Raw genomic sequence first — 27,255 nt, forward strand, 5'->3', positions numbered from 1 at the left:
GATGCCCACAGAGACTATAGGTGTGGGATTCCCTGGAGATGGAGTTACAGGAGCGTGTGAGCCCCCGGGCATGGGTGCTGAGAACAGAATTCAGCTTCTATGCAAGGGGAGCTCTCTGTCTTCACAGCTACGCTGTCTCGCCAGACCCCGGACCTGGTTCTTGATGGATGGTAATCTAATAGAGGAGGACGAAGGGGGCATTTGGAGGGACACTTGTACAATGCCAGCCTCAGCTGTCTGGATGTAACCAGAATGTGCTCACATACATTATATGCACACCCAATAATACGTTTTTAATTTTAAAAATCACTTAGAATGTAATGCAACATCAGTGAAGAACTCTCCGTCAAGAGCCAAGAGACAGGTAAAGGTGGAGGGAGGGGAAAGAAAGCATCTATGGAGTATCTACAGCAAGCCGGACTGCACAGCATCTCACTTAATCCTTATGCCAGCTCTGAGAGGCAGGTAATACTGCCTCCCCCTTCCCATGAGGGCTGGAGGCTCACGGAGCTCACATCTGCTATGTGAAGCCACAGATGAGAATGAACCCCATAGCAACAGTGGTTTTTATACACAGAGATCACTTACTGGACATTTAACTACATGCTGCTTTCATGAGTGTGTGTGTGTGTGTGTGTGTGTGTGTGTGTGTGTGTGTGTGTATGTTAAACTAGATTTCCATTGCTTTGATAAACACCAAGACCAAAATCATCTTGGGGAGGAAAAGGTTTATTTTAGCTTACAGTTGTAGTCCATAATGAGGGGGAAATCAGGGGAGGAACCTGGAGGCGGGAGCTGATGTAGAGGCCATGGAGGGATGCTGCTTACTGGCTTGCACCTCTCAGCGTGCTCAGCCTGCTTTCTTATAGAACCCAGGCAGGACCACCTTCCCAGGTCTGGCACCACCTACAATGGGCTGGGCCCTCCCACAACAGCCATTGACCAAGAAAATAGCCCACAGGCCTGCCTACCGGCCAATCTTATGGAGGCATTTTTCCAACTGAAGTTGCCTCTTCTCGGATGACTCTCTATTGTGATAAGTTGACATAAAACTAACCAACACATGTACATGTGTAATCTACTCTATACACAATGAGCATATAAAAGTCTTCATTTTCCTGCCTGCCTTTTTTTTTTAATTTTTTGAGTCTTATTATGTAGCCCAGGCTAGCCTCCAAATTCAAATGAGCAATCCTCTTGCCATGCCTGCCTATAAAGCAAACACTACCATTAATTGTTCCAATTTTATGAATGGGAAAATGGATATTCATGAAGATCAAGTGACCTTCCTAGGATCGCATGGCTTGTGAGTGACTGAGAAGGATTTGAACCTAGAGCAGAGCCTAAAAGCCCTGTCCTGTGTCCCTTTAAACCGAATCTGCAATGGATCAGAAGAAAGTCGACTTGCAGGTTTGTTCTGTGCAGAACACGGATGCCTCCTAACAGAGAAACCCTTCCGCGGCATCCCTTGCCCCCTGTGAAGCCTGTGTCTACGCAGTTATAGCAGTGAAGCCCTGGGCTGGGTGTCACGCTTCCTTCGGAAAGCGTTCTGCTCTTGGGGGCAGCCTGTTCTCTCTTTAAAGACCCTCAAACACCCACAGTTTGCAGCTTATTACACCAGGCATATCAGTGCAGGACATCTGAAGCAAACGGAATGAATGGAGGGGAGGAAATTGCCTTGCTGACTCACCCTGTCCGTCACGAACGATAATGGGGCTCAGATGGGTGCTTTGTCTGCTTGAATGCACAGTGAGAGGGTGGTGACCCCAGTCTACCTGAACCATGACCCAAACTAGGAAGGGATTCTTGAGACAGTGAGTGCCAATGGTTAGACCAAAAAGCACCCTGCAACCCAGTGGTAAGAACGGGGCTTTTGCTTAGCGGAGTCACTGTCTTAGCCCATCCACAAGCTACCTAGCAGAGCAGTCACGTGGTGTGACAAAGAAGGATCTGCCTCTCCCCTACGATACCCTGTAATGGAGACTGAGTTCCTCACTAGGAAATCATCTTCAGGAATAAAGCACTAATTTGTTGTTGTTCAAGACAGGGTTTCTCTGTGTAGCCCTGGCTGTCCTGGAACTCCCTCTATAGACCAGGCTGGCCTCGAACTCACCGAGACCCATTTACCTCTGCCTGCTGAGGCTGGGATTAAAGGTGTGCTCCACCACTGCCTGGCTAAGGCACTGAATACTGTATTATTAACATTCAGTCATGTTACGTATGATGAACAACACCAGTCCACTAGCTCACTTCGCTGCTGTTCTCAGTGCTAAGGAAGGATCCACGGGTTTCCCAGATGCTCCATCACTGAGCAGCACGCCCAGCACACACACACCACCTTCTAACGAACTGATGTGTGTTCTATCTACTAGTGCTCACACTAGATTAACTCTAGATCACTCTAGATTAACGTGAAGCGTGATGTGGGCAGCATTGAGGGAAGCAGAGCAGAGAATCCTATTTATAACACACATACTTTTTGCTGCAAGGAGGGACGGAAGTGGATTCATCTCGTTCCCATCCTGCCTCTTTTCAGATGATGCCCTGTGTACTCTGAAGCTTAGAGCTGAGAACTTGAAGGAAGGAAGGACAGGCCCCATCCACCCTGCCTTTACCAACATCAGCTCTATGGAATGTGCACCCCACCTCCCCACAGTGCCAGCTCACCTTTGACACAGACAGCAGGGCTCATCTTGTGTCTGTGACACCCTCTCCAACCCCACAGCACCCACTCTGTCCACTCACGTATTCACAAAGGCTTCAATGTAGAAGATCAGAGGAAATGGATGGGGGGGGTTCTGTAAGAAATAAAGAAGAGGCGAAACAGACTGAGGCAAGAGAGAAAAAGCACACACACACACACACACACACACACACACGAACACACAAATGAAAATGGAAGACCCCAAAAAAATGACTACTAGGCCAGGGTCATGCTAAGGCATGCCTCTGGATTGTTGCTCTCTCTCTCTTTTGAGTATAGCCAGAGGGGTCCTGGGATGCTCTTGCTTGCTCTAACGCATAGGATCAGACCTACCCCACATTCTGTGCTTATGACCTGGTCTGGTTCAAAAGGATCTGAAGAGATAGAACCCACACTGTGGAATCAGACCACTGCAAAGCAGTGATACCTTCGTTGGTGATGAGTAGCAGAAACAACATTGCCTAATGCCAGGGGCCGCCTCCCCAGAAAGCCAGGGGCCATCTCCCCAGAAAGCCAGGGGCCATCTCCCCAGAAAGCCAGGGGCCATCTCCCCAGAAGGACAGGGGCCATCTCCCCAGAAAGCCAGGGGACATCTCCCAGCATGCCAGGGGCCATCTCCCAGCATGCCAGGGGCCATCTCCCAGCATGCCAGGGGCCATCTCCCCAGCTCAGAAATCAGACCTCCTACAATGCAGAAGAAGGAAACAGAGCTGACAAACTGGTGTTATAAGGGACTAACCAATAAACTCGCCCAGAAAATATTAAGTTACCCTAAAGTAAGACTTAGTTAAAGGAGAGCTGCCTCTGCCAGGCAGTCCAGAGAAGACAACCCTGTCAGATGGTGCTAAGTGAACGCAGTGTGAACCTGGTGCCTCTTATCAGGAAGATCATAGATCTGCCAGACAGACAGGGTGACCCCAGTTAACAGCTGCTCGGGAAAAGCAGGCCTAGCCTGTCTCGGGACAATGATGACAATATTTTTATATTCTAAATCTCCCCATTTGTCCAAATAGCCAAACCTTGGAGTTTCTGTCTCTGCAAAACATGTTTAATTGTTGAAAGTGTAACTTGGGGCTGAGAAACTAGACAGGCTGATGGGAGGGGTGGTTTCTGTTCATGACCGGGGTCCCCTTTTGTGCATTAGTCAGAACTGGTGTGTGCCATTATTAAAGCTTTTTCTTCTTCAATCTCTAAGCACTTGGAGTGAGTCTCAGTCGGAAGGCACAGCACTATTATAACTTATAACGATACAACTTAATATTTGGGGGTTGATTGGAGTAGAAATCTCATGTCTTTGTGGCAATAAAATGAAATTAGTGCCCACTTCGGCAGCACATACACTAAAATTGGAATGATACAGAGAAGATTAGCATGGCCCCTGAGCAAGGATGACATGCAAATTCATGAATTGGTCCATATTTTTAAACCCCTACCCTACCCAAAAAAATGAATGTGATGTTTACTGAACATCTTCCCAGTCCTTTCTACAGATGGGGAAACTGAGGCTCAAAGAGAAGAGGCATTCCTACTTTCATACGTGTAAACAAATGTTCCACCTCAAGTTTATCTGTACACCTGCTAACATTCTCCCTTCGTGTCTATTTGCATATGATTTTTTTTTCTTATATATGACATAACCTGAAGCAGACTGTCCTGTAGAACTGGGTAGTGCTGTGTGAAACGTTGTCAAGTTCTGCTCTAGACCTGGTCACCTATGAGTATAACTATACAACTTAACTCTTTACTGATCTACATTTGGCTGGTGTCCCAGGTACCAAGAACATAGCTGCAATGGGGACCTAACTTGATATCTATGTACCCAGGCCACTGAACAAGATTCCTCTGACCTGAAGTTTAAATGATCCACCCGGGCAACCAGCTTCTGCAGCCAGGTCTCTGCAAGCCCCCCATGCATGCCTCAATCTTAATCTTTGGTGTCTGTAAATAAGCAGGCAAATTTTTTTTGTGCAGCTCCTTGAAGGTGCTCGAACTGCACCCGAGTCTCTCCAATACCTTGAGTGGCTAATGTTCTAGCCATCTGAAACCTAACAGCCTGAAGGATGCGCATCCCTGGCCTGGCCCCCAGCTCTGAAGCAGTGTTCTACATGCTCTAGAAGGAACACGAGCCCCTGGTGTGACTGTGCACGCCCATTTGAGAAGGACGTGCTAACAAGCCCCCAGAAACGGTAGCAAATGGTAAGGTGCAATTTCATAAATGACTCAAACGCAATTCTGGAAATGCAGCATCCTTACCTCTTGTGGCTCAGAATAAAACAGCATTAATGACAAGCCAGACAGTGTGACAGTCCCCAAGATGAGGTCAGGAAGGAGAAAGGTTATAGATGGACATGGTTAAGAGGCCACAGACTCTAATAAGACTATCTGATTCTGTAGTTCAATCTTTTTTTTTATTGACCATTTTTTCTCTACTTCTAAAGTATTTAATATTTTTAAATTTTTCACTCATTAGAGAAAAATATCAGAAATGTCTCATACTGAACCCAGAAGACGGCTCTGTGAGCAAAAGCAAACTTACCACCAATAGCTGAGGTCAGTGCCTGGGACCTACCTAAAAAGATAGAGAAAAGAGCCAATTCCTGCATGTTGTCCTCTTGACCTCCACATCTGCCTACACGTGTACATCACACACACACACCACCGATAATAAACACAAAAGAAATGACTCATATTGTCCCATACCAACAGACTATAGTGATAAACATTGCATAAATTGTTCTCTCTCTCTTTTTTTTTTTTAACCCAGATCTTCTGAGGTTTGTCAAGGGTACAAAATTACAGTTAGAAAGGATGAGTGAGTTCTAGCATTCATCAGCACAGTAGGGCAACTGTAACTGCCAGCAATTTACTGTGTTTCAAAACAGACAGGGAAAGCAGGTGTGGCGTGCACACTTGTAATGGGAGCACTTGAGAGGTAGAAGAAGGAGTTGAAGATCATATGTGAGGAACTTAAGGCCAACGTGGGCTACGGTGAGACCCTGCTGTCCCCACAAAAAGCTAGAAGACACAATTCTGAACCCCCCACAACACAAAGAAATGAGAACCCTGATCATCACACATTATACACCCATTTTCAAATAGTACACTGTACCCCTACAAGTATATGTACAACAATTGTGCATCAATTGTTTATGTGTGTAGTACTTTACCCAAATGTATGTCTGTATACCATGTGCATGCCTGGTGTGTTCAGAGATCAGAAGAGGGCATCTGATCACCTGGGACTAGAGTTACAGACAGCTGTGAGCTGCCATGTGGATGCTGGGAATTGAACCCGGGTCCTCTCGAAGAGCACTCAGTGCTCTTAACCACTGAGTCATCTCTCCAGTCCCAACTATGTGTCAATTTTTAAAGGAATAAAAAGCAAAAGGTAACATTACCACATTTTAAAGGAAACAGATTTACATCTGCAGGAACATGGATGCCTGGCCTCTTTCTGGGAAATTCCATTACTGTGCTGATGCCACTGAGGTCTCCAGATGTCTGCTACCAGGGTTGCTGTCTCACAGGCTTGTCAGCATGGCCCCATCCTTCTCCTCCCCACCTGCTCGTCCTCTCCCACCCCCATCCCACTCTAAAATACAATTTAGGAGAGAAAAATCCTTGACAACTTCTCCAGTAGTTTTGTCCTCAAATTTCCCTGACAGCCAACGTTCGTTCCATTTACTCTTCATAAGACACTTGTCTTTGAGGATGCTATTTGCCTGGTGCATTTATGTTGTTAAGGCTGCCCCCTTAATGCTGAACACCCTAATGCCTGAAGTGTCTCAGACAAGAGGAACTATGAGGGCACTTGCTCTCACACAAGGAAGACACAACTGCCATCCGTGTCCCTGCCTGCTTCATGTCACTCAATCTTTGTCTTAGTGGCTTGCGTTCCTAGAGCAAAATACCGGAATCAACTGAAAAGTTGGGCTGGGTGGAATGGTGCATGCTGGGAGACCCAGCTCTTGGGAAGCCATGGCAGGAGGATCCCGAGTTCAAGTCCAGCTTGATCTACATAAAAATGGGAGTGTAACTCTCCCCTATCCTACACCTCAGAGCACCCCAAAGAGTTTTTTTTTTTAAGATTTATTATGTGTTAGTATTATTTATTATGTATGTGGTCTGCCTGCGTGTATGTCTGCAGGCCAGAAGAGGGCTCCAGATCTCATTACAGATGGTTGTGAGCCACCATGTCAGTGCTGGGAATTGAACTCAGGACCTCTGGAAGAACAGCCAGTGCTCTAAACCATTGAGCCATCTCTCCAGCCACCCACCCCCACCCCAAGAGCTTCTTTTGGTTGATGGTTTTGGGCTTCTGGCTCATGATTTGTTGGCCTCACTGCTTTGGGCTTATAGCAAGGCAGAATACAGGGCAGATAACGCTCATCACCTTATGGCAAAAAGTAGAGGAAAACAAGAGGAGATGGTGAAATCCCAGGGGATGCATCAGGAGCATGTCCCCAGTGGCCTAACTCGCTTCCACCAGGCCCTACCTCCTAAAGCTTCCACTGCCTGCCAGGGGTGCCATGGGGCTGGACCCCAAACTTTCCATCCATGGGCCATTGGAGGATATTCAAGAGCCAAACTATAGGAATCCTTGTGACAATCGGACTAGACAAGTACTATTTTTTTTTATGATGGGCTTTGTATATTTGTTTCAAATGTTAACAGTACCAGTTCAACAATTTATTGAACAAAAACAGACAGAGTATTTTTTTTTTTTTTTTGGTTTTTCGAGACAGGGTTTCTCTGTGTAGCTTTGCGCCTTTTCCTGGAACTCACTTGGTAGCCCAGGCTGGTCTCGAACTCACAGAGATTCGCCTGCCTCTGCCTCCCGAGTGCTGGGATTAAAGGCGTGCGCCACCACCGCCCGGCTCAGACAGAGTATTTTAAGATTTACGTATTTATTATGTATAGAGCATGTATGACTGCAGGCCAGAAGAGGGCACCAGATCTCATTACAGATGGTTGTGAGCCACCATGTGGTTTCTGGGAATTGAACTCAGGACCTCTGGAAGAGCAGTCAGTGCTCTTAACCTCTGAGCCATCTCTCCAGCCCCAGAGTATTTTAAGTGAAACACAATTTTTGGTTAGAAACAATTGGATAGGGCAAAAATTTTAAAATTGGGACTATTGCCTTAAATGACCATATCCAATATTTGAAAACAGGACAATACATATTTTTGTTAACATCAAATTGTTACACCTATATTCCAAGATCATAGAGTAGATATATTTTATATTGTCAGACTGTGTGAAGAGATATTTTAATTTTAAATTGTATTACCTAAAAAAGAAATGATTTTCAATATCCAAATTAAAAATACTCCCAGAGACAGCGACTGTCTTGCTCTCCGCTCATTAGGCACTTCTCTGGAACTCTCTAGAACATCCTGAGTTATTACCTGAGGCAGTGACTCATAGACAGGTACTATTTATATTACCATCTCACAAATGAAGAGAACAAGACTTGGGGAATCTACACAGAAATCACATGGCTAGTGAGTAGCCAAGGGTTCAAAGCAGACCCATTGCACTCCAAAGCCCAGCCCCTCTGCCCTGCTCTTCTCCCAAGGCTTTGAACAATAAATGTGAGGAGAAGTCAAAACTCCATGAGACCTACTCAGGGCCCGGAAGAAGGGAGGAATGAGTGGAGGAGGCAGGGACTTAAGGAGCTTTCAGGGGGCAGGAAGTCGTGTCTGTGTGGTTTTTGATTTTCGGTTTTTGAGTTTTTTGAGACAGAGTTTCACTGTATAACAGCCCTGACTGTCTTAGAACTATCTCTGTAGCCCAGGCTGGCCTCAAACTCACAGAGATCCACCTGCCTCTGCCTCCCGAGTGCTGGGATCAAAGGCATGGGCCACCCCTGTCTGACCCTGTCTGTGTTTTTAAGTTCCTATTAGAGGGAGAGTCATGGTGATTCTGAGACCATTACCTGAGCAGATCGAGTTTCAGACCCCGGCAGTACTGATTTCCTCTGGGTTTCTATCTGAATCCTCCAGCTCTAATAGTTTGCTTTATATTGCTATAAAAAAGAAAGTTGATCGAATGCAGTTTGGGGAGGAAAGGGTTAATTTCAATTTACAACTTACAACCCATCATTGAGGAAGTCAGAGCAGGAACTCAAGGCAGGAACCCAGAGGCAAGAACTACAGCAGAGGGCGTGGACAAACACTGTTGGTTTGTTCATCTGTTCATCCTGCTTTCTTATACAGCCCAGAATGACCTGCTCAGGGCTGGCACCACCCCCAGTGAGCAGGGCTATCCCACATCATCCCACATCAATCATCAATCAAGTAAATGCCCTATAGATTTGCCTACGGGTCAGTATGGTGCAGTCATGCTCTCAATTGAGGTTCCACTTGACAGGTGGCTCTAACCTGGGTCAAGCTGGCAAAAGACGAACCAAGACACCAGGTGTGAAGCCTTGCAGCCTTCCCTGGGAGTACTCAGCATTCTTTCTCTTTGGTATTCTGGAAGCTTCTTTCAGGGAGTCTGAAGACAGGAAAGCACCTCTGTTTGCTCTGTAGTCTAAGCCCACCTTGTAGTTGTGGAGAGGAGCTCTGTGGGGAGGGCAGACAATAGAGGGGTGCCAGGACAGACAGATCAGGACGGGCCACAGCAGGAGTGGAATCCAGGGCCTGGGTGAGTTTTCATCTCAAACCCCCCCCCCAACTTGTGCACCTGGACACTCATGTCTTTGATCTCTCTCTGTAAAATGGGAATGAGACAAGGGTACACCTCACAGGAGAAACAGTGGCTAGGTAATGCTTTGTTTTGCAGAACGAGGGATTGAACCCAGCAGCTTACACATACTAGTCAAGCACCCTAGAACTGAGCTCTGTCTCCAGCCTGTTTCTAGGTGTCTGAGTTTACCTTAGATCGCTGTGACAAAATACTGATCAAATGCACTTGAGGAGGAAGTTTGGGTTTGTGTGTGTGTGTTTTGTATGCACATGAGCCTGCAGGTGCACATGTCTGGGCACAAGCATGCAGAAGCTAGAGCAGGATGGCACATGTCTTCCTCTATCCCTTGAGACAGGGTCTCACATTGAACCAGGAGCTCACTGTTAAGTCTAGGTTGGCTGGCCAGCAAGTTCTTGGAATCTGCCTCCCAATGTTGGGATTATAGGCATACACAACCATGCCCAGCTGGCATGTGGCATGTGGGTGCTGGGGATTCAAACGCAGGTCCTTGACCTTGCAGAGCAGGTATTCTTACCCACTGAGCCATCTCCAAACCATGCTTTTTATTTTGATGCAAGGTCTTGCTAAGCTGCCCAAGGCTGGTCTTGAACTTACCATTCCAGAGGATCCAATGCCCTCTTCTGGCTTCCAGAGTCACAAGGCTTGCAAGTGGTGCACAGACATACGTGCAGACAAAACCCCCCTTACGCATAATAAAACAACAAAAATAAAATTGAAAACTTGTTTCGATTGCTTTTTAAAAGAGAGAGAGCACTAGTTTCCTGGCAGAGCCGGTTTATCTCACTGTGAGCAATGGAGTTGGAGTTTACCAGCATCCTCGCTCCCCAGTGCAGATGTGCTGTCCTGCAGTTAATGTCCTTTACCACGTAAGACCTCGAGACCTTCAAAAACTGATTCCGGCCTCAAGGTCTACAAAGGACCACCTGCTGCAGCGTTGACTCAGAAATCCTTAGAACCTCCGCAAGCCATTACACAGGCAAGCTCATGCCTCCCCCTAGTGGACGGGAAAGGGTATGACTCGCTAGATACCTTTTCAATCTTTTTAGACAGGATCTCACACAGAAGCCCGGAGCTTGCTAGGTGGACCAGGCTGGCCTTGAACTCACAGGGATCTGCCTGCCATTGCCTCCCGAGGGCTGCGATTAAACATGTGCTCCGCTGTGCCCAGTTTCAAGTAGCTATTGGTTTAAATCACTTTGGGATGAGTGTGACCCACTGAAAAAAATTTTTTTTTAAAAATTAGTAACGTTTTCCAGTAATCTCCAAGGGCAGTACAAAGAGGAGGCTAGGTAATTAATTAGGCAGAGTGGCTGACACTCTGTTGTCCTGGCAATGGCTGAGTTGTGGAAGGGGTAGGCAGCCAGCTGCCGGACAACTAAAGCAAGCCTTCAAGGGCCAGGCGTCTCAGAGCCCAGACACAGACTATAACGTGGGAGGCTGCCAGGGGAGGGGATCTGAAACACTGGAGGGCTAAGCGTCCTAATAACTCAGGCCTACCACTAGAGGGCACCACTTACCACTGCTTCTGCCTGCCTACTGTACTGCAGCTGTCAATCACAAGGGGGAAGGTACCGGAGACTGGCCCTTAAAGAGGGTCTCTTTGCCTGCCCACCATTTCTATGCAGGTAGGGCAAGTGAACCCACAGTCAGCTAGCAGGTATAAAACATATAACAGTCGGTATAAATAGATAACCTTTTCAGTTGTGGGTACAGAAAATGTTGAGTCGGGAAGCGAACACATGGAGAATAGAAAGTCAAATAAAGGCGAGGTCTCATTTAGCATCGAGTGTGAGGAACTTCTATATTTGACTAGTCTGGAAGCTCACGGTTGTCATAAAATCTGCCCTTCCATCTTCTGCGTGCTGCCTCTGGTGTGTCCTGATCTGTCCTCCTCGGAGCTCATCCAGGACGGCGACGAATGCGACCATCAAGGGTCACATTCAAGGACAAGTTCAATAGGAGAAAGGGGACTCTTTCTTGTGTCTTTGAGGGCAAGGGAGGCTTTCCCAGAAGAAGTCCCGGAACACTTCTATGTCTCAGACAAATCTGCCACAGGCAAAGGGAACGGGCTAGCTTGGCTAGCTTGTATGACCAGCTCCGAGCACAGGACCACAAGGCAACGTGGGCTCTACGCAAAGGGAACGCGGCAAGGAGAAAGGAAGTGGCTGCTGAGAAAGGAACCAAGAGTGTCGCTGTGGTTAGAATACTTCCTTGAGATCCAACCAGAACTGTCACTTTAGGCTGCTGCCTTTGAAGCTGGGCATGGTGGCACTTGGAGGAGGCTTTTTTTTTTTTTTTTTTTTTTGGACCGCCAGCCCCCAAATCATGACACAGAGACTCATTAATTATGAAAGCTCGGCCTTAGCCTAGGCTTGTTTCTAACTAGCCCTTATAACTTAAATTAACCCATTTCTATTCATCTATGTGCTCTTACAGGGCTCTCTACCTTTCCTGCTGTATGTCCTGCTTGCTCTGCATCTGGCTGGTGGCTCTGCCTTTCTTCTTCCCTGAGACTGCTCTGTCCCCAGAAGTCCAGCCTAACCTCTTCCTGCCTAGCTATTGGCTATTTAGCTCTCTATTAAACCAATCACAATTAAACCAATCTTCACACAGTGTAAAGGAATATTCTGAAGCAGGCACCAGCCCGTAATCCTAGTATTTTAGAAGCAAAGTAGAAGTATTGCTGCCAGTTCAAGGCCAGTCTGGGCTATACAATGAGTTTCAAGGCAGCCGAGGTTATACAAGTGAGACTCTGTCATGAAAATGAGTCCCCCAAAACTGAGTTGTGTCTCACACACATCTATGATCCCAGAACTTAAGATGTGGTGATAGGAAGAGCCATTCAAGGCTGCCAGGTGTGTGCCAGGCATGGTGGCACACACCTTTAATCCCAGCACTTGGGAGGTAGAGGCAGGAGGATCTCTGTGAGTTCCAGGCCAGCTTGGTTTACATGAGAGTCAGGGCAATGTAGTAAGACCCTGGTCAAAAGAAAAAATTAAAAGCCATTCAAGGCTAGCCTTGGGCTACAGAAGATCCTGTCCCAAACAGTAGAAAGAATAAGGTGCCGGGCGGTGGTGTCCCATATCTTTAATCCCAGCTACTTAGCATGTTCCTGTCTCAAGGGGTGGGGGAGGAAGCCACTTCTAGAAATTGGAAAGGCTGTGAGTGTGAAGCCAGCCTGGACTATAGAGCAAGACCCTTTCTCAAAATACAAATGTAAATGAATGAAGTAACTATTAAGTGGAAAATGAGCCTACATTAGGTAGAGGCTATTAAATGCTAGGACGATAGCCACAAATAGTCTATTGCCTGTTCTAGTTACAGGACTTCTCCTACCCCTCAAAATGTCATATCTGATATCCATATGCCCCATTTAAAAAAACAAGATAGACACAATTAGAGAATATAACATTATCTGCTTTTCTAAAGGGGGTTGTTTATCTAATAAATCATTCATTCAAGACATGGACTACTAACTATGATTATAAATATTGCAACTAAGAATGTGTTTATGGAGCCGGGCGGTGGTGGCGCACGCCTTTAATCCCAGCACTCAGGAGGCAGAGGCAGGCGGATCTCTGTGAGTTCGAGGCCAGCCTGGGCTATAGAGTGAGTTCCAGAAAAGGCGCAAAGCTACACAGAGAAACCCTGTCTCGAAAAACCAAAAAAAAAAAAAAAAAAGAATGTGTTTATGATTCATATCCTGCTTAAAATGCAGTCAGTAACAGTAATAAGTATCATATATCACAAGTGACGATAAAGACTGAGCCAGAAATAAATGTAAAGAAAGATCATCACGAAGCAAAGGTAAATACCAAACACAGGAGAGAAGAGATTTTAAGTGAAACTTTCTGGGTGCATTTTATTCACAATGTAGCTGTTTTCCGGATGCTGTGGGAACAGCTGTATGTCAGTTCTTGACAGCAAGGAGAGGCGGAACTTGCTCACTTGTCCTGTTCTGTCTCACAGTGAGAAGCTGTCTTTGATTTGTTGGAGATTTCATAAACTTGGATGACAAGCTTCAGCTGATTAATGACTTCCTTGTCTGCTGTTTTCACATTAAATCCCAACAGCTTCATAATGGTTTCTCGGAAGTCAGCAAGCTGTAAAGAACCACGGAGAAAAATCAATACATCATTGCCATGAGCCACCTGCTCCTTGTGCACAGTGACATTGGTACAGACTGAATTTTATGAAACATTTCTTTAATGCAATGCATCCTATGGGGAGGGTGGTGAGAGGGTCTTGCCGTGCAGCTAAGCTACCCTTGAATCCACCTTCTCCCTATCAGACTCCCAAATGCTGCAATTACAGCCGGGCTTCATACCAGGCCTGGGTGGAGTGGTATTTTCAAGTTTGAAAAATCCATTCTGTTACAGGACTTCTTTAAAATTTCTTGTGCATTTTTATCTCTTCCCATCTTGTACTTCTGTACATTAAACCTACTTTTATTACTACCTATAATTCATTCATCATGTGATTACTTTTTTTACATGTATTTATTTGCACGTGCATGTGGGGATCAGAGGACATCCTTCAAGAGTCAGTTCCCCCCACCTACCATGTGGGTCCCAGGGACTGAACACAGGTCGTCAGGGTTGGCAGGAGGCGCCTTTACCCGCTGAGCTATCTCGCCAGCATACTTTTTTGTATTCATTCTGTTACTCAGTCTAGCCTTAAAACTCCTGGGCTTGCCGGGCGGTGGTGGCGAAGCCTTTAATCCCAGCACTCGGGAGGCAGAGCCAGGGGATCTCTGTGAGTTCGAGGCTAACCTGGTCTACAGAGCAAGATCCAGGACAGGCACCAAAATTACACAGAGAAACCCTGTCTCAAAACAAACAAACAAAAAAAAAAAAAAAAACAAAAAACCTCCTGGGCTCAAGTGACCCATGTGCCTCCATCTCCGAACTGGGGACATTTGACATGTGCCACTGGGTGTGACAAACTGCCTTTTGGGCTTCTGATTTGCTTAATGATAATAGCAGTCTTCAGACATTCAGAAAGATGTTTCCAACCATCCTCCAAAGGACAAAGAAATCAACAAGGACAGCAAATAAAAAAAAAAACACCCACAAAGTCAACTGAAGGAAAATTACAGCTTTCGCTTTGCATGTGAGGGGGACATGACTTTCCCGAGCCAGCTCCAGAGGGCGGTGAATTCGAGGTGATGGTGTGGCACACAGACAACCCTAATCCCCAGACACAGTGCCAACAACAAGCCTGAGACCTGGGGGATCAGCACACTGACCCCGGTGACGTGAAATTAAAGAGGCTTGGAAGCGTCTGAGACCAGAAATGGCGGTTCTAGAAGGCAAGGTTTCTGAGGGGAGGCTGCAGAGCGTGGGCAAGGCAGAGGTGGGTAGCAGAAAAGAGGAGCAATGGGAGTATACGAAAAGAGTACTGCAGAAGGAGACATCACAGAAACCCTCCACCTCCAATCAAAGACTTCAGGACACCGCTTACACCTGTAATACCCGCTGAAGTTCCAGGCCTGACTGGGCTGGAGAAGGAGTTCAAGTCCAGCTCAGGCAGCTGGGTGAGAACCGGTTTCAAAAGGAAGCTTTTAAAGGGCTCGGTTGACAGCTTAGTGGCAGTGTGCTTTTCCAACACCTGCAAGGCCCTGCCTCAGTACCGCCACCTTAAAAAGAAATTAATCCAGGAAAGGCACAAAGCTACACAGAGAAACCCTGTCTCGAAAAACCAAAAAAAAAAAAAAGAAAGAAAGAAAGAAATTCAATGGTGCGTCCTTGCTGTCACAACAGAAGAGGGCAGTGTTCAGCTAAAATTATCATACGTTCTAGTAGAACCCTGGTAAGGGCTCTAAAGCAGAAATATGAAAAGACTAGGGCAAATACACAGACTTTAATGTGAATGGGGGCTGGAGACTGCTCAGCACTTAAGAACACATATGACTCTTCCAGGGACCCGAGTTCAAGTCCCAGCATACATGCCAGGTGACTCTCAGCCATCTGTGACTGATCAGTGACTCTGGCCTCTGAGAACACCACACACACACACACACACACACACACACAGCACATGCTCACACAGACATACTCATGTTTAAGAATAAAGCAATCTTTAAAAAATATAAAATGAAGCCGGGCAGTAGTGGTGCACGCCTTTAATCCCAGCACTTGGGAGGCAGAGGCAGGCAGATCTCTGTGAGTTCGAGGCCAGCCTGGGCTACAGAGTGAGTTCCAGCACAGGCACCAAAACTACACAGAGAAACCCTGTCTTGAAAAACCAACAAATTAATAATTAATTAATTAATTAAAGTGAATGAATAAATAAATGACAAGTTATACGGGACTATCTTAGGACAAAAATGAAAAGTCAGTGTCATCTAACCTGTTCAGGTGATAAAATGCACTGCAATACACACACACAAGCGCACACATGTGCACACATACATACACACCAAACAGCCAGGAAACATGGAAGCCATGTTTGGATACAGCACTTTGACAGAAATGAAATTATCAATTAAACAAGAATTTGCAGACGTGGAGAGTATCTTTTAAGTCTCAAATGTATTCAGAACAGAATTGGCTAAGGACTATGACCAAGGTGTCTCTTGGATAAGAAAGGTCTGATCTCTGAAATCAAGCAATAGCAGCAGGAAATCACCTCAGAAATGAAGAATGAAACAGCGTATCCAAGGAGAAGAGATATGACTGAAAATACAACCAGCACACTGAAGAGCGAAAGCAAGCTAGAACACAGACACACAGAAAAGACGGAAACAGGAAAGAGAAGCTGCTGATACAACTCTCTGTCAGTGCATCTTACAGTAATGGGTTCATTTCTAATCCCGTAAGCAACCAATATGGAAATATGAAACACTGCTTAACAACTGCTTCAAACTATTCATGAAGGTTTGATACCCAATACCACAAAAACGTGTTTGTTTTGCTTTATAAGTACAGAGATGTTAACTGAAGCCCCCAGGAAAAAGTCACGCCTGTGTCAAACACGATACAAGGATGGTTCAGTGTTTAGAACTTTAATGATCGTGGAGACTGGGAAGGTTGCAGCAGGTCCAGAGCCAAACTCTCCTGGGCTGGCTCATCCTTTTGAGTGCCATTCATTGCCCACCTTTGTGGGACTATTAGGGACATTCTTCTAGAATGTACCAACAGGCCTCCAGCCTCCACCGATGCAAAGGCTGAGCGTGCCATCCGACAGCCCCTGAGACCTCAGGCAGGGTTCCCCCTCCACTGTACAACCCACCTCCATGAAACACGCCCCAGTGTCTTCTAAAAGTGGGGGCTGGAGAGATGGCTCAGTGTTCAGAGGGCTGGCTGCTCTTGCAGAGGACCCACGTTTGATCGCCAGCACTCACATGGAAGTGTACGACCTGTGACTCCAGTTCTAGGGGATCTGACACCTTCTTCTGGCCTCCTCAGGCACCGGGCACACATGTGGTATGCAGACATATATGCACGCAAAACACTCATTAAATAAACGAAGGAAGGAATGAATAAATAAACAAACAAATAAATTGGGAAGCTGGAGAGATAGACCTGTGGTTAAGATCTCTCTTCTCTTCCACAGGACCCTGGTTCTAATCCCAGCATCCACAACTGTCTGTAGCTCCAGTTCCAGAGAGTATCTAGTACTTCATTCTGGCCTCCGAGGGCAACAGGCACATACATTGTGCACATGCATACATGCAGGCAAACACACACACACACACAAAAATAAATAAATAAATAAATAAAATAAAATAAATAAAATAAAATTAGAAAGCAAAATATAATTTTTAAATGTCTTGCCAGGCTAGTGGCACACACCTTTTATCCCAGCACTCAGGAGGCAGAGAGACAGGCAGATCTCTGTGAGTTCAAGACCAGCCTGGTACATAGAGAGTTCCAGGATAGTCAGGGCTACACAGAGAAACCCTGTCTCAAAAGACAAGCCAACACGCCCCCCAAAAAATAAGCAAACAAACAAAAAAAGAAACACGGGGAGCTGGAGAGATGGCTCAGTGGTTAAGAGCACCGACTGCTCTTCCAGAGGTCCTGAGTTCAATTCCCAGCAACCACATGGTGGCTCACAACCACCTGTAATGAGATCTGGTGCCTTCTTCTGGCCTGCAGGGACACATGCAGGCAGAATACTGTATACATAATAAATTAATAAATCTTTAAAAAAAAAAAAAAAAGAAAAGAAAAGAAACACGGTTTTCTATCTTACATGCTTCGACCATCCTAGTTAGTTAGAGGTCGTGTACACAAACCGAAGCTAAAATAAGCGTATATCTGGCCCCTAGCTACGTTGGGGTCACAGGGAGATGCACTTGACCCAATGTGGACCCAGAAGAACTTCTCTTGGGGTTATTGCTGCTGTCACAGAACCGAAATATAAAGCTACACGTTTCTCAGTGGCCACATTTCCTGTCATAAGGGAAACAACAGCCACCAGTGAAACAGACAGGCTGTCACACAGACACCAAGAAGAGAAGGAGAATGGCCCTGTGAGGGGTTAGGCGCTGGCTGCGGTGTCCAGGGACACACCTGCCCTTGTAAGAGGCTCAGCGGTTCAAATCACCTCTGATGCCATGAGCCAAAGAGTCCCTCTTTGTCAAAGTTAGCTAAGGTCTACATTGAGGTGAGTGTTGACCACGTCAGCGAAACTAGTTTTTAACGTAGTTGTAAGAGACCTCTTGCTCTCGTCCTGAGACCCCTTTCGGTGTGCTCCTGGTGGCGGAGGACTCAGGAGGGCCCCGGGGTGGCGTCGTCTGGTGGGCTGGCGTCGTCTGGTGGGCTGGCATCGTCTGGTGGGCTCTCTCCTTCTCTGATCTGGCTGCCGGCTCCGCCGAGTCTGACGGGGTTTTCAGGTTGTCTGTTTTGGCAGCTGCCTTCTCTTTCACTGTTTCGACTTTGGTTACAGATTGCCTGAGCCTCTCAATTGTCTTGTCCTGTGTCGGGACAGAAGGGACAGGGAAGGACGGAGACAAATGTGCTCAGATCTCCTGGAAGTAACAGACTAGACAACTCAACTCGGTTTGTTTGGAGGCAGGGTCTCACAACGTAGCCCTGGCTGGCCTGGAACTTAGCAAGTAGACTAGGCTGGCCTTGAACTGGCAGAGATCTGCCTGCCTCTATCTCCCTAGTGCTGGGATTAAAGGCTTGTGATACCATTTCTGGCTCAAATGCCTTAAAAAAAAATTCATAAAAATATATGGAAAGAAAATCTTACCAATTTCTGAATTAAGAGACTATTTCTTCACTTTAATATTCATTAATAACCTGCCTTGTCCTAGCAATTTTATATACTGGACACATGGAATTTAAAGAGACTTAACAGATTTTCTATGTCCTCAGTGATACTATGCTCTACATTAACCAAATATCAAACCAGAAAATGACTGGTTCTGCGGCAGAGAAATATCCTTGATAAACTGCACACCAGATGGTCACTATGAGTTCAGATACAACTAACTCTTGAAATAGTATTGAAACTAAAAGGCCCACAAACAGCACAAAAAAATTAAAAATAAAATAATCTATTAACACAATAAGGCAAAAAAAAAAAAAAAGTGTTCACACTTGTGACCCCCAACAGTTCATGGGCCGAGGCAGGAAGATCAGAGTTCAGACCAGCCCAAGCTATTTGGTGGGATCCTTTCTCAAACAAACACCACAGTAAAACCAAAAGACGGTGTTGGAGAGATGGCTCAGCCATTCCAAATGCTTGCTGCTCTTGCAGAGGACCTGGGTTTGACTCTGACAACACACATCAGGCCGCTCACAACATCCTGAAACTCGAGTTCCGAGGAATCCAATGCCCTCTTCTGAGCTCTGTGGGCATTTGGGTGCATATGATACACACCCTCGTGCAGGTGCATACCCATAAAATAAAATAAAACACATATAAATAGATCTTTAAAAACTAAAGCAAAAAGCAAATGGCTTATAGTCGTGACAGTTTGAACAGCAGCCAGTTTTGAGAAGCAGTGAGCTATGCATGGGTTTCAATGGGATTAACAGCATGTTGTCTGCTGGCTACACAGACATCCAGTTTATTTTCCTGTAGCAGTGGTTTGCAAACCCTCTTGGAGTTCAATGACCCTTTCACAGGGGCTGCCTAAGACCATCAGAAAACACAGATATATATGTTACAATCAGTAATAGTAGCAAAATTACAGTTATGAAGTAGCCACGAAATAGTTTTATAGTCACCACAACGTGAGGAAGTGTATTAAAGGGTCGAAGCATTAGGAAGGTTGAAAACAGTGAGTTATATATAGGCTTTAATATTATTTTGCACGTATACAAAATCATTTTAATTGTGTGCACAAGCATGTGTTCGTGCATGCGCGTGTTTGTATCTGTGTGTGTCTGTGTGTGTGTGTGTGTGTGTGTGTGTGTGTGTGTGTGTGTGTGTGTGCACATACCACAGCTCTATAAATGACCTAGCAGAAATGAAGCTGCTCTAAGGAGACACTGTCTTTTTCAATCGATTATCAGACTATTCAAACAACGACCCCAAAGAAATGGGAATTTCCACAGAAACCTCACACTGGGAGAAGGAAAAGTCACCAGTCAGAGGGGAAACTTGTCTGCTAGGAGGAAACGTTACACAATTTTAACAACTTGTCAGACCAATGTAAGGGATGAGGCTGAGGCCCAGACAGTGATGGGTCAGTGGTCAGGAGGATGGCACCTTGACCAGGAACATTCAAACTCAACGTGCATATTTAAACTCTATTTAACTGTGATCCCATTTCAAGACCCGAAAGATGGACTTGGGGGTGTTCACTGGATCTCTTTGTCCCTCTTTACAATGTGACCAAACTGAATAAATCTCCCTTTTTTTTTTTTTTGGCTTTCCACTATTAATTTGGCTGTTTAAATATATATGTTTTATTTATTTTACATGTATAGGTGTTTTGTTTGCATGTATGCCTATGTACCATGTTCATGCAGTGCCTGAGGAGGTCAGAAGAGGGTCAGGTTGGATCCCCTGGAACTGGGGTTACAGATGGTTGTTAACCATGATATAGGTGCTTGGCATCAATCCTCAGTGCCCTGGAAGAAAAGCCGGTGCTCTTAACCACTGAGCCATTTCTCCAGACCCCTAACTGGGCTCTTTCCATTGTGTCATTGAGTGGTGGAACCTGGCTTGGGCCACTTAGTATAAAAGTTCACAGGGAGACATGTCGCTAAACCAGGAAAACCCCGAAGCGCGGGGGACTGTCGGGAAGCCCGGCTCCCTTCGCTTACTTTAAGGACGTTTATTCTCGTCAGTTGAGTTTTCATGTTTTTATTCGACAACTTCAGATCACTAAGCTGCTTCTGAAGCTTCTGAATTTTCTCCTCCATTCCTGGGCCGGCAGCCATCTTCGAATTCTGCTCAATATCCAATAGTATTTCCAATTGTTTGAACTTCCGGTGTTTATCTGTCTGGGCAGTCCGAGTCCTGGAGTTTTCCTTTGTAGATATTAACAGTATGGAAATTCAGAACGGTACTTTAAGATGTTCTGGGTGAGGTTTAATGCTAATGGCATAAATAAAGTATCTGTCAGCACAAATAGGAACTAGTAAAATCATCAGGAAAATCAAATATGCAGATGAAATGATGACTCAATGTTATGAAGACTGTAGTTAAAAAATAAATTTTATAAGTACTATGTGTTAGCATAGATTCATCCATCTTCCTGAGAATGCATTAAAATGTATTATTTGGATAACGATTCACTTGCAGCATGATGTACAGCATAATTATGCATGGACAAAATGGAAACCATGCCATTGTCAAATCAGAAGTTAAATTATGCATGATAAAATATACATTCTCTAGAAATTATTTCTAAAATATCTATTAAAAATAATAGTGAAGTTGTTAAATGGAAAAATATATAAAAGAAACTTATTTCAATTATGCTAAATAGTCATAAAATGCCGGGTGATGGTGGTGCATGCCTTTAATCCCAACTGGAGGCAGAGGTAGATAGATCTCTGAGTTCAAGGCCAGCCTGATCTACAGAGCAAGTTCCAGGACAGCCAGGGCTACACAGAGAACTCTGTCTTTATATATATGTGTGTGTGTGTATTCATACATATACTTATATATACATTTATGTATTCATTTATATATTTATATATTCATAAAAGATAGTCGAAAGAAGATATTCCCATACAGCAGTGTTGCCTCAAAGTCTTGGAGTTTATTGGTGGTTTGGAGGGGGGTTTGTGAGACAGGTGCTCATGGATCTTTGACTGGCCTGGAACCCACCATGTCGCTGAGGGTGGCCCTGAACTTCTGATCCTCCAGCCTCTGCCTCCAGAACGATGGATTCACAGGCATGTGCTGCCGTACATGATTTGTGTGTCACTGGAGATGGAACCCAGGACTTCCTTTGTGCTAAGCAAGCACATTACCACCTGAGCATCCTGAGCCCAAGTGTTTACATTTTTATTAATTATCTACCACCTTACTAGGGTGTCTTCTTATGTCCAATAGTTTTCTTTTTTGGTATTCTGAGTATCTTGGGGGTTTTAGATCTGACTTTGTCTCATTATGTTCTTTATAATAATGTATTTCTTTTAAATCTCCTCTCCACCCTCCTCTTTTCCTCTCCTTCACTTTCCTCTCCTATTCCCCCTCCCCATTGCCACTGTGATGGAAATCAAACCAAAGTTTTTAAATATGCTTAGCACATGCTCTACTGTGGAGTTCCACCAAGCATCCCTAGAGGGCAAAATATTCTTTTACATTTTCCTTTTCTGTTTATACAAACTGCCTTAGTTATTTTTCTATTGCTGTGAAGAGACATCATGATCAAGGCAACTTATAAAAGAAAGCACTTAGTTGGGGGATTTGTTTACAGTTTCAGAGGGTGAGGTTTGCGACCATCATGGTGGGGGAACTTGGCAGCAGGCAGGCCTGGCACCAGAACAGGAGCTAAGAGCTACCTCTTATTCACAAGTTAGAGGCAGAGAAAGACTGGGCCCAGGCCCAGTGACACGCCTCCTCCAATTAGACCACACCTCCTAATTCTTTCCAAACAGTTCCACCAACCAGGAAACAAGCATTCAAATATATGCACCCATGGGGGCCATTCTTATTCAAATCACCGCACAAGCGCTGCATAGTTTCACCTTCACTAAAAAAGCTTGCCTGGGCTGTCTATTTTGTCTTTCTAAAGAACACCTTACTAGTTTGTTTTGACATAGGTATTACATATAATGAAAACATAATAGACTACAATATAATGTCATTAGAATTTGTGTGTGCACTGAGAAACAAACAGAAGATGTCACCAGACTCAACTGGCTGTGATGTTCACTTTACTGCAACGATGAGGCACCATAGCAATGTCTCTGAAAGACACACATCTAAATAATTGGTTCCTGGGATGACAGAGGCAGAAAGAGGGACGATTATTACTGCTCTCCTGAGACCTTTTAAAAGAATGGTGGATAGGATGTGCTATTTGTATTTTCTTAAAATTTAATAAATTGTTTACATTTTACACATAAATGAATTATTATTGTTCAAGAGTGGGCGCAGAATTTATGCTTAAGCTTGAACACTATGAGGCACATTCTTTCATGTCGTTTCAGAGTGAAGCTTGGCATGGTGCCACATGATGTTAATGGCTACCGAGGCAGGCAGACCTCTCAGTTTGAGGTGATCCTGGTCTCCATATCAAGCTACATCACTATGTCTCACTAGACCCTGTCTCAAAAGGCAAAAATGAATGCTATTTCAGAATGATGGGGTATTTTGCTTACATTCTTGTATATGTACCTTATACATGCCTGGTACTTGAGGAGGCCAGGATAAGGTATTGAATCCCCTATAACTGGAGTTCCAGATGGTTGTGAGCCATGATGTGGGTGCTGGGAATCAAACCCAGGTCCTCTGCAAAAGCAACAAGTGCTCTAAACTGTTGAGCCATCTCTTCAGCCCCAATGAGAGAGGTTTTTTGGTTGTTTTGTTTTTTTAAACAAACAAGAAATTACTCAAAAAAAAAAAAATATTGTATAGTCCCAGCACTTGGAAGGCAGAGGTGGGTGGATCTCTCTGCACCTGCAGCCAACTTGGTCTGTATAGCAAGTTCCAGATCAGCCAAGGCCACATGGTAAGATTCTGATTCCCAACAAGTCAAAGGAAACAACACACACACACACACACACACACACACACACACACACACACACACACACACACACACTGATGGATGAACAGGCTGAAAGACCTGCTCAGTCAGTGGTGAGTGAGTAAGCGAGATTGCACTGAGCCATATCGTTCTAGAAGAGTGTGGCACAGGGTGGGACATGACACATAAATTCTGTGCAAAGGCATTGGAATGGAAGCAGAAACTCCTGGAAATAAACTGTAGCCATTCCTACCCTTTTGGTTTGCCTCTTCCCTCATGGAAACATGGAATCAGGAAGCAGAGAGGTCAATGGCTTATAGCGGAATAATTAAGGAATGTCATCAGTGGCCCCTCACAGATAGCCATCATGTCATCCGTCACGACACCTTGAATTCCACCACTAGAGAGCCATTCCTTCAAGTGCATTTCCTGTTCATCCCATTTAAAAGTGAATTAAGATATGTATTAGCCAGGGGAGTTGGTACATGTCTCTAATCTCAGCTAGACTGTGAAGACAGAGGCAGAGGAACTATACATTTAAAGTTAGCCTTGGCTACATTGAGAGTTTTGGTCTAGCCTGGGCTATATTATATTGTTAAACTAAACTCTGTCCAAAAAAATATTAAAAGTAAGCTTCATATTAACAAGTGCCATGATAATACTTATCAAATATATGTGCAATAGATAAAAAGAAATAAGGAAAGACGAGAGGCCTTTTTTAGAAAATCGAAAGCAATAAGGCTTTGAAGCAAATTCCCCCTTTCCCATTCTCAAGAAAAGTATGCACCAGATGTGGTGCACACCTGTGATCCTAGCACTTGGGAGGCTGAGGTGGGGATGCTGTGAGTTTGAGTACAGCCAGGGCTACACAGTGAGATGCTAACACACACTTACACACATGCACACACACACCAAAAAAACAGAAATATATAAATTGCATAAGCAACTTCAATAATGTGAAAGCTATTGATAACGTAAAACGTAAAACAAAATGTGCCCATCCTCAGAGAACCTCGGCGCCCTCAGGAACCTCTTACCTTCTTCCTGCCCATGTCTACACTCCTCAGAGGGGAGCTGACAGCACCCTTTCCTTCCAGATGTTGCAAGGGTCTCTTCTGTCCCATATAACTTTCTTCAGTTTGGGGTGACCTTTCAGCAGCTTCTTCATAGAGGTGGTACAGCTGCTCCAGTCTCTTGGTGAGCGTCTGAATTTCCTGCTGCAGGGCTTCCGATTTCTGCAAGACACGACATTAAATAAACATTTCCGGTGCTCCATGCTCCCCACACCATTCCCAACTACCTACAAGCTGCATTTCCATAGACACTGAGGGGACACTGAGTAGATTTGACATGCACTTTTTTGCTATGTGTATGGGTGTTTTGCCTACATGTATGTCTGTGCATCACATATGGCCAGTGTCCAAGGAGACCAGAAGAGGTGTCAGATCTCTTGGGACTGGAGTTACAGATGGTTGTGAGCCACCATGTGGGTGCTGAGAATTGAACCTAGGTCCTCTGCAAGAGCAGCAAGTACTCTTAATCACTGAGCCATCTCTACAGCATTGGTTGTTTGGAGTTCTGAGACAGATTCTTGCTCTGTCAACCAGGACAATCTTGAACTCACAGCATTTCTCCTGCCTCAGCTTCCCAAGTACTAGTATTATAGTTGTGGATCATACATCTGGATATATTTATTGTTTTAAGAAATAAGTAGAAAACCGTGACACACAAAGATAAGATGTATTCATAGTGGGAAGTAAAGTTGCATAATGATTTTGTTGCTGTTCTTCGTGACAGGGCCTTGCTGTATAGCCCAGGCTGCCCTGGGTCTCACAATCTTTTTTTTTAAGTTAGTAGGGTATTATGCAGTCTATCTCTGGGTGTCCTCATATCCCCCTTCTGTTTACAAGCATCTCTTTTAGGGTGAGGTTAGATCTCTTTTTTTGGTTTTTTGAGACAGGGTTTCCCTGTGTAGCTTTGCGCCTTTCTTGGAACTCACTCTGTAGACCAGGCTGGCCTCGAACTTATAGAGATCCTCCTGCCTCTGCCTCCCGAGTGCTGGGATTAAAGGCATGCGTCACCACCGCCCGGATCTCACAATCTTACCCTCAGCTTCTCAAAACCTGGGATTATAGGCATGTGCTGTCATGTCCAGCTAATACAGTACTGTTAAACTAATATGTATTGATCGTATGCTGAACTCCACTAAGCATTTATCATCTATTAACCCGTTTAATCTCTGCAACCCTACTGGCAGTAGGAACGTCAGCTCTTCACTCCAATTTACAAATGGAACTAAGGCACAGAGAAGGTAAGTAACTTGCCCAAAACCACACAGCTGGCAGATGGTGGAGCTTGGGGTCATAGGAGGGCTCTGTGCTCTAACCAAGCCATCGTGTCTCCGATACAGTTAAGGACAGCCTGTTCTCTTCTTCCACTTAGTAATAAAAATGCAATCCAAATGACAATGAAGAGCTGGAGAGATGGATGGCTCAGCATCCAACACCCAGGTCAGGTGTGGGAGGCACAGAGGTGTTTGTTTGTTTGTTTTTGTTTTTCAAGACAAGGTTTCTCTGTATAACAGCCCTGGCTGTCCTGGAACTCACTCTGTAGACCAGCCTGGCCTCAAACTCACAGAGATCCACCTGCCTCTGCTTCCTGAGTGCTGGGATTAAAGGCCTGTGCCACCACCACCTGGCTGGCACAGAAGTTCTTGTGTTCACAGGTAAGTACTAGGGGAACCAGGAATGTTAAACACACAGGGTTGTTTCTTCAAGGGGAGGAATGTAGAACTTTTTCTGCCCAGAAGCCTGGGAGTGGATGTGACTTTTGCCTGGTGACTTTTGCATTATCTGTGTGGCCAAGACAACCATACCAGATCCATCCCCAGACACTTACTGTGAGTTTGTCAATCTATAGAACCTATCTTTATGAAAGATGTTACATGTAGTCAATCTATAGAATCCATCTTTATGAAAGATGTCACATATACTTTACAAAGAGTTTGACGTAGTCCTGTCTTAAGGTTTATTGTGCACAAGGGATTGAGTTATTTATCACCAGGAAAGTTTTTCACCAAATTGTGCTGTGCTTAAATATGCTTAAAATAAATTACCTGGGGTCAGACTCTCAAAGTTTGAACCAACACTGGCTACCGAGTCATGTTGAACTGAACTACCTTCTTGCTTCCTGAGGATCATTGCTCTGCTGGCTGTGGTGGTCACAGAGATCCCTCATAGCCAGGCAGCTGATAATTACTCATAACTCTATCTCTAAAGGATCTGAGGTCCTCATCTGGTCTCTCTGGGCATGCACACAAGTAGCATACATTCACACAGACGTGCACACATAGACATAAATAAAATAATAAAAATAAATATTTTAAAAAATTGCAATGAAACCAAAGATCTTACTAACTGGGTTATATCAAAATCTACATATTAAATTAATAAAATTGGGGAAGGGAGAAGATGGCTCAGATGGTAAAGTGTTTGCTGTGCCAACGTTAGGACCCAAGTTAGAATACTCACCACTCATAAAAAGCTTGGTGCACATCTGTAATCCAAGCGCTAGAGGCAGGCAGATCCCTAGAGCCCACTGGCCAGCCAGAGTGGCCAAATCAGTGAGCTCCAGGGAACACACCCAGGGGCAACCTCTGGCTTCCATGTGCATTGACACACATATGCATGCATATTCACGTGCATAGGTACAAACACACGAAAGCACA

The 27,255-nt window shown here is 44.9% G+C and overlaps 1 protein-coding gene and 1 non-coding gene across 2 annotated transcripts in view; one reads left to right on the top strand and one right to left on the bottom strand.

The window, feature by feature from the left end:
- Positions 1 to 4,020: 4,020 nt before the first annotated feature.
- LOC114697798 lies at positions 4,021 to 4,127 on the top strand. Its single transcript, XR_003735241.1, has one exon. It is a non-coding gene; the product is annotated as a U6 spliceosomal RNA (small nuclear RNA).
- Positions 4,128 to 13,257: 9,130 nt separating this feature from the next.
- Positions 13,258 to 27,255, bottom strand: part of LOC114697734 (coiled-coil domain-containing protein 170-like) — a 41,508-nt gene continuing 27,510 nt past the window's right edge. Inside the window, exons 6-9 of the mRNA XM_037210631.1 lie at positions 24,566 to 24,763; positions 20,647 to 20,853; positions 18,081 to 18,338; positions 13,258 to 13,518 (exon numbers count right to left, since the gene is read on the bottom strand). Of these exons, the coding sequence (XP_037066526.1) occupies positions 13,360 to 13,518; positions 18,081 to 18,338; positions 20,647 to 20,853; positions 24,566 to 24,763 (822 nt within the window). The 3' untranslated portion in view covers positions 13,258 to 13,359. The remainder of the gene's footprint in view (positions 13,519 to 18,080; positions 18,339 to 20,646; positions 20,854 to 24,565; positions 24,764 to 27,255) is intronic.

Source organism: Peromyscus leucopus, chromosome 14 (assembly GCF_004664715.2).
Source record: "Peromyscus leucopus breed LL Stock chromosome 14, UCI_PerLeu_2.1, whole genome shotgun sequence".
NCBI lineage: Eukaryota > Metazoa > Chordata > Mammalia > Rodentia > Cricetidae > Peromyscus > Peromyscus leucopus.